The 15,569-nt window shown below is 42.5% G+C and overlaps 1 protein-coding gene across 1 annotated transcript; it reads left to right on the plus strand.

The window, feature by feature from the left end:
- The first annotated feature begins 217 nt into the window (after positions 1–217).
- On the plus strand, positions 218–2,365 carry PRR15 (proline rich 15). The gene has a single exon (XM_030549329.1). It carries the CDS (start codon positions 447–449, stop codon positions 798–800), a length of 354 nt encoding a protein of 117 aa, XP_030405189.1. The 5' UTR covers positions 218–446; the 3' UTR covers positions 801–2,365.
- The last annotated feature ends 13,204 nt before the right edge of the window (positions 2,366–15,569 follow it).

Genomic DNA, 15,569 nt, shown 5'->3' on the forward strand with positions numbered 1-15,569 from the left:
CCCCCTTCACGGAGGCAGCTCACCCCAGTCTGATTCCTGCAGTTAGTGTCCCCGCTCAGGTGATAGAGGCACCTGGGGCTGAAAGGGCTTCGAAGCCCAGCCCAGTTCCTGTGGCAGCGGCTGGCATGTAGTCAGCAGGTAGGTTCGGGCTCAGAGCCAGCCCCCGGGTAGAGAACACCCTGCCTATGTGACTCGGAGCAGGGCAGGCTGCCTGCCAGCCTGGCCTCGGGCCCTCTCCGTCTCCTGCTGCCCAGCCTGGTCAGTTGCTCCGCTCTCCTGCCCCGGCAGCTCAGTCACTCGCTATCCTTTCCTCCCGCACAGGAGCCGCGCCGCGAGCGCCCCGGGGACTTCCCTGCCTCGCACGTGGTCGCAGCCCAGGTGAGCCGAGCCCGAGCGGGGAGCAGCTGCCTCCTGCCCCGGCGGCGGTGGCTGGGCGCCGGGAGAAGATGGCTGACAGCACCGCGGCCACGGGCTCCTGGTGGAAAGCGCTGACCAGCAGCAGGAAAAAAGCCACAGAGGGGCCGGTGGCCGGAGCACCCCCGCCCCCGGCTGAACCCGCTCTGCCGCCGGCGCCCCCGGGCCCGGACTCTCGGGAGAACCAGCAGCCCAACTTCAGCAGCAGCGAGCCCAAGTTCGGCGAGAAGCCCGGCGGCGGCGGCGGGAGCAGCCGCAGGAACCTGAAGATCTCCCGCTCCGGCCGCTTCAAGGAGAAGCGCAAGGTGCGAGCCCCTCTGCTGACCGAGAGCCCCAAGCTGTTCGAGGGCAGCGCGCCCAGCCACCCCAGCGAGGAGAGGCAATAGCTGGGGCTGTCTGCAGCCGTACAGCCTCCGTCTGAGCGAGACTGGCCCCTGCAGCCAGTCCCCCAGCTCTCGCTCCTCCACCACCCAAGGAGCCGTGACTCCGCGTGGGCTAGGAGGAGACTCCTGCTGCTTCGGAAACGCCTCGGGTGCCTCTCGTCGCTAGGAGGAGGCTTTCTCTCCCCAGGGGGCGCGGTGACCCTGCCGTAACCAGGGCAGGGGTGAACCTATTCTCTTGTTCGGATTCCGAATTTTGGAAACAAAAATAATCCCAGCGCCCTGTGTCTCTGTTCCTGGCTGCTGCACTTTGGACTGGAATATCACCCTCGCTGGCTGGAGCTGACCAGCGCTGCCCTGCTGCTTATTTTAGGGGGTAGGGCGGGTACCTTTCTTGATCAAAAATAGCTCAAGCAAATGGGGATGAGTTTTAATGATGAAATAAAGCTGAAATGTAAATGCAGTTTTTCTTGGTCGGTATTAGAATGTGCAAAGACGCTACTAGCGTGACTAAGACCATGCACTGCCATAAATTACTCGCATGCTGTGTAAATTAACAACGCTTATAAACCAAAGTCTAGGAACAGTATAGGAACATGTTCTATTACTTTCAAATACAGTAGACTATAATATGTTGTAGTGGCAACCTATGTCCCTCCAGACGGCTGACCCCCTCCCCTTTGCAGTAGCTTTTCCAAATAGGTGGCTATCCTTTCTCAGCTTTCTGACCAAGGGGATTGTTAATTGCTGTAATACACTAACATAGTCTCTCTCTTTTAAAGGGAATGAGATTGAAGTATTCTTACCTAAATTCAAGGCCAAGAACTTCCAGGGGTACCTGTAGATCTCTAACAATCATGGTTCTGTTTGCCTCTAGTAGATACCTCAAGCAAAAGAGTAAAGGAATCCCTCTTACATTCAGTGAGTTATAAGAGGGTTATTGTAAGTGAGAGGCACTTGGGTTCCCCTGCTCCTAAGTGTTAGTATTTGCCTCTTGCATATTGGAATAGAATTTCTCTCTCCATCCTTCCCCGCTCCCACCAAACTTCTAGGTAATTACAAGGAATTGCTCAAGAGGTGAATCTGTAATTTTCTTGTAGAGAAGAGTTGTTCAGATTTGTCATTCAGCTCACTAAGTAAGGTACACAATGCATTTAGTAATATGGTTCTCTGGTAAGTGATGGCTTCAGTCTAATTAAACTCAACCAAAGAAATTGGGTGATAAAATGTAGATGTCTTTTAGGGAGACAGTAACTCCGGTGATGTTGAACAGAGTTGTGTTTAATATGTTTGCAGCCAACACTGAAAGCAAGAACGCTCATTAACATGTAAATGGCTATTGGTGGTGATGATGGTGGTCTCAGCCTTTATCCCTATGTAAACAGGCTCAAGGTTCCCAAGGTTTCTGCTGGTTGCAATCAAGCACGAAGTGGAACTACTGATTCTCCTAATAACTGAAATCTCAAACATCCCTTGAGTTTTCAGAAAGGCCCTATCACAAAGCAAACCATTAGCCAAAACACATCTACTGAGGTGTAATGAGGAAAACTAGAGTGGAAAAATGTCTATTTATAGTATCTAAGGTAAATAAAACTGATTTTGAAAACCTAAAACCAAACTAAACTATGCATAGTCAAAATCACTTTCCATAAGTGGGACTAAAGACAAATCAATGCGGCAGAGACTGAAACTTCTTTCTCAACATGTTAGAAACTTCTAAGAATTAATATGTGGTTGTGATATTGAATAAGCTTTAGTCAGTCCTCCTGAAATTCCATGTACTATGATTTCTGAGTAACTGTAGTCTAGATTAAGCAAGTAATTTACTGTTACTGAAGTGGGACAACAGAGTACTTCAGAAGAGTAAATAGTGAATGTTGTAAGTAGGTGGTCCATTAACCTTCAGATGGGGTTCTGTCTGGAGCGTGTAAGTCTATGTCCTACTGAAAAGAGGCCAGGAAAGGCAGACTTCCCAGTTCTATTGTGACAAATTTCACTTACTCTGTCCACCTCTGGGGATATTTAGAAATCTCTTGCCTGAGTAACTCTTCTACTATCAAAGAACTTGGTCAGATCAATGACTTTGTAACAGTGTGCGCTCATATTACTTTATGGTGTTAAATAGTTGCTGTTCATGCACTGTAATAGTGCAGCATTTGTGGGGAAAAAGGCTTAAACGGGATTTTTCCCTTCCCGTCCTCTTTACTGTTTCTAGATATAGTAGTCCCTCCTTCTCTCCCCCATCCCTGCCACAGCCCACCCTTTACACATATAGATTCTACTTTAAAAACAACCTCCCCTCCACTGATTTACAAAGTGAGATCTCAGCAGTGGGTGTCCTTTTACTACAAGATCATAGAAATCTCTGGGTTACTCAGTGAATTTTGACAAGTGGCCCACTGCTGTTTAGAAATAGAGGGTGCAGTGGCAGTGGTAGCCCATTGAGGGCTCTAAGCAGGAAAATTTCCCCTCCAACCCCCAATACATAATAAACAATGAATGTGGGGGTGGGTCTTGAGCTGCTCTGGGGACCCCAAGCAATTGCTTAGTCTGCTTATGCCTAGCGCTGGCTCAGTTCATGTTACCTGAGCTTATCATACAGGCTCCCTGTCCTTGTTAAGGTGCAGCTGGATATTGAGAGAATGTAACACTATGTCCTTCTGAAAAGAGACTGTGAAAGCCAGCCTTCCCAGTTCCACTGTCACTCCTCTATTACAGGAGGGGGTGGGTGAGATTCTGTGGCCTGCAAAGTGCAGAAGATCAGAGTAGATGACTATGATGGTCCCTTCTGGCCTTAAAGTCTGTGAGAATAGCATCAGAGTACAGCTAATTCCTGCACTACATGGGAGAAGTTGGGGAAAGGAAGGGAAGCCATCATTATTCCTTTGTATTTAAGGCCTGGCAAATCCTTTCAGGACAGCAAGAAATTCAACAGGATTTAGTGCTGATCGGTGGGGCTTCCATTTCTGATTCTACAGCTGGCTGACTATGTAATATTTGACAAGTCACTTAGGGCCTCTGTGCCTCATCTATCTTGTCTAAAATGAGAATAGTCCCTACTGTTTGTACAACATTTTGAGATCAACAATTGAAACTCTCTAGACGACCACAAAATATTATGTTTGGATTCTTTATTGTTGTTGTTAGAATTCGGCTAGGAAGTTCAAAATGTTGCTGTTAGGGTTTAATGCCAGTACTGGTCAACATCTGACCAATTATCAAACATCATGTCATCATATTTTTAAAGTCCCATGTTATAAATAAGTAAGAGCTCAGGACGGGCAGACTGTGAAGTCATTTTACCCCAAAACAGCCTGGAAGGCAAGAATCTTCCTGTCTTTAGCCCTGGTGCTGGAGGGGTGCGAGGGAATAATTTCTGACTCCCAGCTCAGTCAAGCCCTTTGCTTCTCCACTGAGACTGACAGCACTTTTCTTTTTGATAGTGTTGATGGTGGCTTTTAACAAACTGGATTTATCCGTTAGAAAATGAGCTGTGACCATCATTTCATTGCACAGAGGCCATCAACTTCCAGGTAGTAATACATTTGGGCCACATTTCTAGAGGCGAAAGGTTCTGTATCCTATTACTAACCTCTATAACCACTGTACCCACTGGTTTAATTAGCATAAGTGCATCCAGATTTTACACAATGCTAGCAAATATGTCATTATATTAATTATGCAATAATTGTATGGCAATCTTGTCGCTCCTAAGGAGGCGTTCTTTCCAGTTTAGAGTGGGTGAGAGGGCAGTGCTGGAGAGCGCTAGGCCAAAGACAGTGTTTTTCTATGCAATAAATGCCTATGGGGGGAAATTATTTTCAAGATACTTATATATTCCCCTTCTTCCTGCCCCACCTTTTTATAAAGTGTATGTTTAAGAAAAATCCAGGCAGTAGGACAACTTTTAAAAAAACGTAATTGCAAAGAGAAGGAAGATGTGGTTCAGTTTAACTCTGCATGGTAGATTAGGAGTAATTACACCTAATCTAAGTATCATTAAGAATTTGAACTGATTAAAGAAATGAACTTTTTAGGGTCAAAAATCAATATTCAAAAAATGGGAAGAAGCTTTATTAAGAACCTTGCAAAATATTACCTTAAAGCCTAATCAATCCTGCACCTGCTGAACTAACGACAGCAGGGGAAGACAGGGTTTAACTGGCTGGTGATTCATTCCTTTCTACTGTATGCTGGTCAGGTTGCTGCTCACTCCTCTTACAAAGAAGATTGGGTAGGGCAGTAGGAGGCTCCCTTCTCCACCTGTGGAGAGTGACTTCATGTGAAAAAGTCATATTTGACTCTTCTGAAGCCCCAAGGTCTGCAAAAATTTAAAGGAATCAACATCTAATGCTGCTGAGATGTTTGTACCTGAGGATCTAATGTAAGGTGAACCACAAAGGGATAGCTGGGATTACTTGTGCCTTTTATTGCTTCTAAATTATATTTGTATAGTTCAAATTCGACTTGTTTTACATTAGAAATGTCAGGTCTTGTTTTTCTGTGGAGAGTTAGTGGGATAATATCACAAGGAAGAGGTTGAAATCTGAGCAACTATATGCCCAACCCTGAATTGAACAGAAGGATCAACATGCCTTAACTATTCTTTGAGAGCAGCAGCTCAGCTTTCAGCCTCTTGTGATGTCATGCCCGCTAGTCCTCCAGAGTGTCTGGCAGCAAAGCTGGGAAGCCAGCTCCCAGTGTTTTTCTTCTTTTGTTCTTTCTTTCTTAACCATGGAATAATCTTTGGTGCAGAATTTCTACATTAGGAGGAACAACCTCCCTATCATATCCTCCTTTATTCCCTTGAGCTACATGTTACCTAAGGAACCTTTCCTCCTCCTACCACTAACCTGTGGTAAGTCAGGGTGGAGTTTTGCAAACATCTTAAAAATAGGAACAGATCTTTGGATGTAGATTTCAAATGAATCATAATGATCAGTAGCTCCTTCCAAATAATTGGAATTAACACACACATTTAAATTCTTATCTAGACCAGGGGTAGGCAACCTATGGCATGGGTGCTGAAGGCGGCACATGAGCTGATTTTCAGTTGCACTCACACTGCCTAGGCCCTGGCCACCGGTCCGGGGGACTCTGCATTTTAATTTAATTTTAAATGAAGCTTCTTAAACATTTTTAAAACCTTATTTACTTTACATAAAACAATAGTTTAGTTATATTATAGACTTATAGAAAGAGACCTTCTAAAAACATTAAAATGTATTACTGGCACGCAAAACCTTAAATTAGAGTGAATAAATGAAGACTTGGCACACCACTTCTGAGAGGTTGCCGACCCCTGAGCTAGAGAAAGCAATATGTATGCACTGGAATACAAAGCTATAACAGCCTTAGGCCCTGATCCTACCTGAGTACCTTTGCTCAGATGAGCAATCCCCCCTGAAGTTAATAGGAATCTTCACATGAGTAAAGATAAATGTAAGACTTTGCATAGTTTGGGATGGCAATTCATAATATTTGACACTTGATACGTACAGTTTATCGATACCAGAAGTATTTTGCTCTTGAGCGCCTGGCTTTCTTTGCCATGTCTCCTTCTTCTTTTGTATCTGCAAGAACACCTTTTTTCCAGTTTTGATCCTTTCCCCTATCCTTAGGAACAGCTCACGATTGGTTAAGTAAACAAGTGCAGCTTCTAGCTCACTCTCGCACTTATGCTCTGAGCAGTCAACGCTGCGTTAAAAACTCAGTCCTTTATACCAATAACAGCTAAAGAAATACAAACCTACACATTTTGTGCAAATCAGAAAATAGACATACTGTCCATTCTACTGTTGCAGATACATGGCCTTTTCTTAACAACACTGTTTTTCCATTCCACGCCTAGAGCTCAATTTTCCAGGTCCAGATTTTGTTCCCAATCTTGTAAATGTTTATACAGGTGAACCATACCATTGATTTCAATGGGGCTGGTCAAGAGCATAAAGTTATTTACATGCATAAGTGTTTGCAGGATCTGGTACACAATGGCCAAGAAAAAAAGAGAGAGCTCAATTTTACTCTTCTCTATAGAAACTGTAGAAAATTTTGCCAGTGGTTTACATAAATAGAAGCTAAATTGAGCCTTAAATTAGGTGCTGTAAATACACTTACCTGAGATCTATGAATATTCTCCCAGGTTTGCAGCCCCTTGTAATTGCATATCTCCAGAGGTGTTCTCCAGGACTGGACCTTCTAAAAAACCTCAGTGTTGGCCCCAACTGCTCTGACATAAGTGGGAGCAGAGTTAGAACAATGTTGCATGCTTTTGAAAAAAATACCCAATATCCTCCTTAAATACTACCAGCAGACTCTATATTCAGTTCTGAAATTGGTTAGTAAGGTAGAATTTTCTTTAAATGCAATAGTTACAGGTACAGAATAAATTTTTAAGGGCAAAAGCCAGAGCAGTTAATTTCAAATCTTTTTTAAAAAGAACCAAGACAAGTTTCTGGAGACTGAATATTGTGGGTTCAACCACTGACTAAAGGAAGGGGACAGACTAACATGGGTTTTGGTTTGTTTCTTTGGTGTGATGTCAAGATTGAGCATGATGCATGAGATGATGCTGTCTTTATCAAGAGGCATAAAACCACAAGTAGTCCTTCTCTTGTGCATTAAAGATACCTTAGCACTTCCTGCGAGACTAGGGGCTGGTCTACGCTGGGGGGGGGGGTTGTCGATGTAAGATACGCAACTTCAGCTATGCTAAAGCATAGCTGAAGTCAACATATCTTAGTTTGACTTACCTGGCTGTCCTCACAGTGGCAAGTTCACCGCCGCGGCTCCCCCATCGACTCTGCTTACTCCTCCTCCTGAGGGGGAGTATGAGCGTCGATTCGGGGATCGATTTATCGCATCTAGACGAGACAGGGATCGATTTATCGTGTCTACACGAGACAATAAATTGATCCCCGATACATCAATTACGGGTAGTGTACACGTGGCCTAGGATGGTATCTCCAGTGTCCTGCTTGAATCCAGTTTGAATAACTATATCCAATATATTTAAATTCATCTTGTTCATGTTTTAGCTATAGCCAGGTTTTAATACCACCCCATTGTCTGAAATGGGAAACTACTACGTCAAGAAAGCAATGTACAGCATTATAGTTTCAAACACTACTGTCCGCCTCTCCACAACTTCTTATGTTGATTTGAATGCTAAAACCTAGAAACACTATCTTTGCAATTACAGACAATCACTTTTCCCTTACGCATTATGTAGAAGTCAATATTATTTTGCTGTGATTATGGTTTACTGTACAGACAATTTTGACAGGTGATTTAATGTACTATTCATCCATTTGAATAAGCTTTCCAGTTGTTTTTTGTTGTACTAAGGGAGAAATTGGCCATGTCCATCAACTGTAAAATTTTAGGCTTTAATAAACTTTACGGATGCTTATAAAACCCACCTCACAACCACACACCCAACTTTAATAATACTTAGCAACTTGCATAGTGCTTTACTTCTCCATAGCACAGAGGTCTGAACATTAATCCTTATAACACTCCCAAAAGTAGATAAGTATTATCTGTATTTTACAGATAAGTCTGTAGGGCCAAATTCAGATCTTATATAAGTAGCTGCATCTCCACTTGCTATGCACATTTGCTGTTGTCTGAGAATGGAAACAAGACTACATGGAAGGTTGCCTCAAAAAACCAACTTCTAGTAAAATGTGGATTAAGATTCAGATGAACATTCTAAAATTTTTGGTTTTTATCTGAAGTGATTCTCCAAACCTCTTGAAGTTTGCCCATCACTTATCCAGGCAATAAGGTGCAGATTCTGCATATCTCTAGCAAACAGTTACTAACAGCCTGCATATTATAAAGTATGGGTGTGGTTTTAAAATGTGCCTGAATGACTTAGGAGAACACGTCTCATTGACTTGCAATAGGACTCATAGTCCTTAGGTATCCTATTAAAAAAAAGTTTTGGTATAACCTAGGGTGAAAATTGAAACTGATTTAATTATACCAGTATAACCCTCCTCATAGGTGCTTTTATTCCAGTGTAAGGCTTCCTCAACACACTACACAGACTATACTGGCAAAACAATGTTAGTGTTGCTATGGTGCTAGCATAACCTATAGTGGAGACAGAGCTTACACTGATGGAAGGGAATTTTCCATTGGTACATGAATGCTATCTCCTCAAAGTTACCTGTGTCGATGGAAGCATTCATCCATCACCAAATCATTCATCCATCGCCAAAGCTGCATCTACACTAGGGCTTAGGTTGGTATAGCTGTGTAAGTGAGGGGTGTGGTTTTCCCAACCCCTGACCAACAGAGATACCTTGACTTGACTTTTAAGTGTAAACCAAGAGGGCCTTTTTTTTTGGGTTAGTTTATGTCTCTTGGGTAGGGGTTAAGCTTAAATTGAAACAGTGTACTCTTATACTGTCTGGAATAAGTGTGTCCACAAAGGGGGTTATACCAATATAACAATACCTGTACAACTGATAAAACTTTCCAGTGTAGACAAAGTCTATGTCACTTTAGTGCCAGCTGGGTATGACACTTTTCCAATCAAAACTATCTTCATGACAAGTATGTTAAATGCTACAGCACAGAGCAGTCATCATTGGGTTAATAAATAGCACATGATAGTTTTCCATAATGGCCCATACCAGATGACTGCATGCTAATGTATGAATTTATTTTTCTGTGTTTTAAAGCATTCATGCTCAAGGGAGAGTTCCTCCTCTCCCAACAGCTATTTTTGCCTTCCAGCTGCTAGTTGATGTTTTCCAGCTCTTGTTCAGAATTCTTCCTCAAAGAATCTTTCAGTGAAACTTTTTCAATCAGACTGTAGTATAACATTTCTGCAAAGCCATTGTTCCTTTGTTCCCTTTCTCCAGATTGGCTTGTACTTGTAAGCAGCTTTCTTCATAAACCCAAGAGAAATCTTCTCTTTCCTTTTGTCTCTACTGAGAGAGAGAGACAGACCAAAAGCCCAAGTCAGTTATAAGCCCTGAAATGTGTGTTTTTCCAGTGTTTTGGTATTGGTTACTGCCATGGCCTTTACCTGTTCCCTTGGCCAGCCAGGAGAAGACACACCCTCAGTCAACACAATCAAAAGCCATTTAATTAAAAGCTATTCAAATGTTTGCTTCCTGCAAATCCCAGTGTCAAGAAGCAGTCATTTGACACCTTTCAAAAGCTGCCAGTGTAGAGTAAAAACAGCAGGATGATTCTATTCGTAAATCATTTTTAGGTCTGAACTGTTATAATGAAGACCTAAGTTAGGTTTCCGAGGGGACATGGAGGGACACTTGCACAGGCGTCATTGGTTCTTTCTGGCATTTTCTGACTGTATAGTGGCTGCAGTATATGGTACCAAGGATTGTAAGAATTTTACATACACATTCTCTCTCTCTCTCTCTCTCTCTCTCTCTCACACACACACACACACACACACACACACACACACACACACACACACACACACACACACACACACGAGTAGTGCAAATATAGGGTTAAATTATTCAGAGTCCTTGCAAATGTGTTATTGGTATGCCCACATAGCGCCCAGATGGTCACATCTGTATGCAAATACTTCACTTGTCAGTACACCTCGGGTATTTGCATGCATGAGCTGACATGTGCAAATCCACATGTGATATGGCACGCATGTAACCTTTTGAAAATTTGGCCTTTGATGTCTCAATAAATGCTTTTAGGTTTGAATGGAGAATCCCTTGAGAGTTCAAGGCGAAATACAATGCAAGCAGGCTCTGAATAGAAACCCCAGTATTCTGAACCTGCCATTCCTCGTCCCAGGCTATTACAGGAGTTCTGAGAGAAGAAGTAGTACCTGCTTTAACAGCAAATTAAGCATAAAGATTTTAATCTGAAAAAAGCTGTTTAATGGAAGGTTTAAAAGTCATGGGAAGCCTGGCTCCTCTGCTCCTTGGTTTGTGGGCGCAGTGCTGTGGTCAGCTGGTGCAGTGCAAGGTCCCCCATCTGTTTCAATCTAATTTAACCCATGATTCATTAGCCTTGTTTTGATGTGTTATGATGAGGCTCACTAAGGACTCAACTCACAAGGCACTTGGACAAGTGCCAGTTCTGCTTGATCAAACAATTGCATTAGCTTATTAAATATATGGAGAGGTTGAGGGCAAATACAGAAGGGATTGCCCTTGCCCATGCAATAAGCATCTCTGAGGGTGGCACTGGGCTTTAAAACTCCTGCTTGTCTTCAGTGCGACCAGAGTTGGGCCAATGCTGAGCACTTCTGAAAATCTCACCTTTAATGTTTGCACATTATAGAGCTCAGATGAAGATCTATTCCTTTTGTGGCAATTTAGTGGACACACTTTCTTGCTCTTATTAGTAGCCAAGTCACTTGCATCTTGGTTCTTTGAGGGGAAACATACCCTTGGGATTTCAGGGTATATAATGAGCTGACAATTGCAGCTATAGTGAGCCAGTGTCTTTTGTGGTAAAGAAGGTAAATCCTGGAGGCATTCTGCTGAAATCCTGAACTCGACACCTCATTCTGCATCCCAGATATGGACTGGGGCTGGAGGAAGAGAAGTAGTTCTTGGTGGAGGGTTCTTACCTCTGGAACTCATTCTCCTTGCTGGTTTTTCAGATCCCAACGTGATGGCCTGCAGGGATGGTGCAAGACCAGTTTGTTTACCCAAATATTTTTCTTGAGCCAGATAAGTGGGTCATCTTTCCCTCCCCCCTCCTGATATTGGTGGCTAATAGCCCTTTCTGGGTCATTTCCATCAGGCTTGATGGTTGTGTTTGTTCTCTTATTGGTTACTGAAGGCAGATGTTTTTTCACAATGTGTTTTTGATCTTTCCTGTGAATTTGCCCAGATGCTATTAAAAAAATACACCTAATGATGTGGCTGTGTTGCTTTACCAGGTAGTTGTGCAGTCTGACCCACCCCACAGACTGTAAAGGTCCAAACCCAGTCAGTACAGGAGTGAAAAACTGCCATGGAATAACTGTCAGAAGAGGACCGAGTCATTCAGTAGGTAGCACTCCTCCATCCTCTGTTAGTACTGAATCATGGAGTTAAGGGCAGAAAGTTGTTATCTGAAAGATGAGATGTAAAACTAAGGTCCTGATAATGTGAGAGACAGGGTGAGTGAGGTAATGTTTTTTACTGGACCAACATCTATTGGTGTGAGAGATAAGCATCCAAGCCATCCAGAGCTCTTCTTCCTGATAACGTGTCAGTATTATTAAAGTTCCAGTAGCCTGCCTATGTAAGGTACTTACATTGAATACCATAGTATTTGAGTACCCCATGACCTTTATTGTATTTATCCTGTGAGCGGAGAAAATACTGTTGTTCCCATTTTACCCATGAGGACCTGAGACACAGTGAGGCTACATGACTTGGCCACAAGAAGTCATTGGCAGAGCAGGGAATGCTTTTCACAAAAAGAAGATCCGGATTAAATTCCAAATTTGTTTGATAAATTCTGGGTGCCCTCCCTAACTTCACTGCAGTTCAAATGACTCTTGCCACCTCCTCTTCGCGCTGTCATATAGTGCTGTTGCATGCTGTTATATTTCTGCTACATTTCACATCAAAGGTGGCTGTGTTTCTGTGAATTGCGTACTGATTCCTATGCAGACAATCTGCAAAGTGCTTTGGGATCCCTCTGGATAAAAGATGCTGTATAAATATAAATTGTCACAAGAGTGCCTATTAGGTTCCTGACAGTAGCTGTGGTCTTGTGGCAGAAATGCAGGCACATGCACTGGGTCACAAAATACATTTTAAAAATTATCTTTGCTTGCCTGGTGTTTGATAAAGTAGGTCTGAGATATGCACAGGTTGGCTGGCATGTCACTCTGCTGACAGATATATAAGATTGTATAATGTTCAAATAATATAAATATTCACCACAATTATAAAGCAATAAAAGTGATCTCCCCACCCCTGGGATAGGCTGGTCTGACAAGCTCTTAGGCTGCACCCTTTGGAAGGAACTTGTGTCCTGTTGGAGATTCTAAAGTCTGTTAGCTTTAAGGGACTAGCTGGTTCCAGCGGGCAGCGCCTTTCTTGTTCCTCTGCTGTTTCTAGTGGCTCCCCAAGCTTGGGCCTTGTCTACATGGGAAAGTCTTTGGGGTATGATTTTTAAACCAATAACCACTAATAAGAGTGTTCACACAGGAGGAGGAGGGTTATATCTGTTTAAGTATATCTGTGTAACTGGTAAAACCTTCCTGCTAGACCTAAGGCCAAAGATGGCTCACTTGGGGTGGGGTATGGGAGGGTATAACGACATGGGGATGAAAAAACCCATGAGCCTGTCTCAGATGACCCAGGCCAGCTGCGACTGTGCCGAGGGGCTTTTATCCCGCTGTAGATGTACCCTCAATCTCTTGTAAACAGTGTCCTTAAACAATGGTCACAGTCCCATAAGTCATGACACTTCTGTACCCCTGATATACTTCTTGTAGTAATAAATCCCAAAGGAAATCGCTGAAAGTGACTCCTTTTACAGAAGTTGTTAGAAGAAGGCCAAAGAACGTAGGCTACATTTATCAGATGGGGGACTCTATCCTGGGAATCAATGACTCTGAAAAAGATCTGGGGGTTGTGGTGGATAGTCAGCTGAATGTTAGATCCCAGTGCAACATTGGGCCAACAGGGCTAATACGATCCTTGGATACATAAACAGGAATCTTGAGTGGGAGTAGAGAGGTTATTTTACCCCTGTGTTTGACACTGGTGAACCACTGCTGGAATGCTGTGTCCAATTGAAGAAGAATGTTGATAAATTGGAGAGGGTTCACAGAAGAGCCATGAGAATGATTAAAAGTTTAAAAATAATGCTTAAGGACCTCAATCTATTTAGCTTATCAAAGAGAAGGCTAAGAGGTCACTTGATTACAGTCTGTAAGTACCTTCATGGGGATCAATTGTTTGATATTGGCTCTTTGATCTAGCAAACAAAGGTATAACATGATCCAGTGCCTGGAGGTTAAAGATCAACAAATTCAGACAGGAAATAAAGTGCCAAGTTTTAACAGTGAGGGCAATTAACAATTGGCACAGTTTACCAAGGCTCATAGTGGATTCTCTATCATTAGCAATTTTTAATCAAGATTTGATGTTTTTCTAAAAGAGATGCCCTAGGAATTATTTAGGGGAAGTTCTGTGGCCTGTGTTATACAGGAGGTCAGACTTGATGATCACAATGGTCCCGTCGGCCCTTGGAATTTATGAAAGTCTGGAAAGGAGAAAAAAATCACCAGGAACAGTTAAATTAAGATGGAAGAACAATTTCCTCCACTATTGGGATTATTGGGTGAAGCTGGGTCATGCAGGAGGTCATAACACCCATTTTTGCAACTTATGGGCTCGTAACATCTATGAACTTTGAAGCTCAGTCAGCCCCTTACCTTGGCACTCTCCTCACCATCCTGACAAACCAGTTTAAAAACACACTGATTACAATTTTATTTGTTGGACTATGAAACAGAATTTTCTTATTGATACTCTGCCAAGGCTATAACTTGCCCAGAGTTTTTCCCCCTTACACTTAACATTAAGTTTTTCCTCCCTGAAAATTCAGGAATGGAATTCCCTCTATTCTTCAAAGTCCAGGAATACACTGGGTGTTCCGACCATCTTGGTACCTTGAGGGGACACCCTTGGAATCTCAGGATATACATCAAGTTGACAATTGCAGTTGTACTGAGCCAGTGTCTTTTACTTTCAAGAGCAGGGGTATGACTAATAATTTTGGCACATTCGGGGCTCCCTCTTGGCTTGTTAGGCCCAACAAGAATCTGCAGGTTTCATGGGCATTCTACAGCCATCTCTCATGCACTGGTCACTATAATAATATATTGGGGTAGGGAAGAGAATATTTTAGCTCTTCTGAAAATCAAAAGCATGGTAAAATAGCTTAATAAGAGGCATGCCTAGGCTCATTGATTTTGTTACATTTCACATACAAGGATTGAATGTGAAGATGATTTAACTTGGTGCTTGAGTCATTAAAATGAATGAGTTTTACCATGCCAAAATATTAAAAGAATGAGACCTTTTAAAAACAGTAACTGGCCTTCCATCCTGCCCAATATTTTGATCTGGTTTTGGACCCCACTTTCCCCAAATCTAGGTGGGCACTGAACTCATTTATACCCTTTGTTTCATTCACCTTCCTTAGTAGATGATTTCACCTTCCTTAGTAGATGTTTACTATTACCCTCTGTTCAGTTCTATTGTAGATTCCTAATATTTACGTTATAGGTCCCCTAGTTTTGATTCTTTCAATGGTGTGAATTTCTCCCCAGGATTTTTTTAAGTCAGTTCAGATATTTGAATAGCATATGTTTCACTTACTGAGAACCATTTTTTTTTTGCTTAATATAAAGCTTTGGTGTATGTAATCAAGGATATTCCTCAATACACACAAGGATATATGTCTTCAGATCTATTTCCAGTAGAACAGCTGTTCCCACAGGACAGTAGTGATATACATTATGCAGTCTCTTGATCAGCAAAATGACAGAATCTGAAGTCTTCAGAGAAGCCACCTGCAATGGAGATCAGAAAAATTCCCTCCACCTCAACCCAAAAACATGAAGAAAGCTAACTCCTCAGTATATTCTTCATGCACTTGCTTGGAACATTCTGAACACTGTAGAGTGTTAGCTATTAATTGTATCAGTGCTAAAGGGTTCAATGAATAGGAACAACAGCAGTTGAGGAATAAGACATTATGTGCTGTGAGGTATTTACAAGTGTGGTAGGTATAAGCACACTGGTG

This window comes from Gopherus evgoodei, chromosome 2 (genome assembly GCF_007399415.2).
Source record: "Gopherus evgoodei ecotype Sinaloan lineage chromosome 2, rGopEvg1_v1.p, whole genome shotgun sequence".
NCBI lineage: Eukaryota > Metazoa > Chordata > Testudines > Testudinidae > Gopherus > Gopherus evgoodei.

What these genes read in the sequence shown, in the direction of transcription:
- PRR15 (XM_030549329.1), top strand. Translation starts at nt 447, where the DNA reads ATGGCTGACAGCACCGCGGCCACGGGCTCCTGGTGGAAAGCGCTGACC.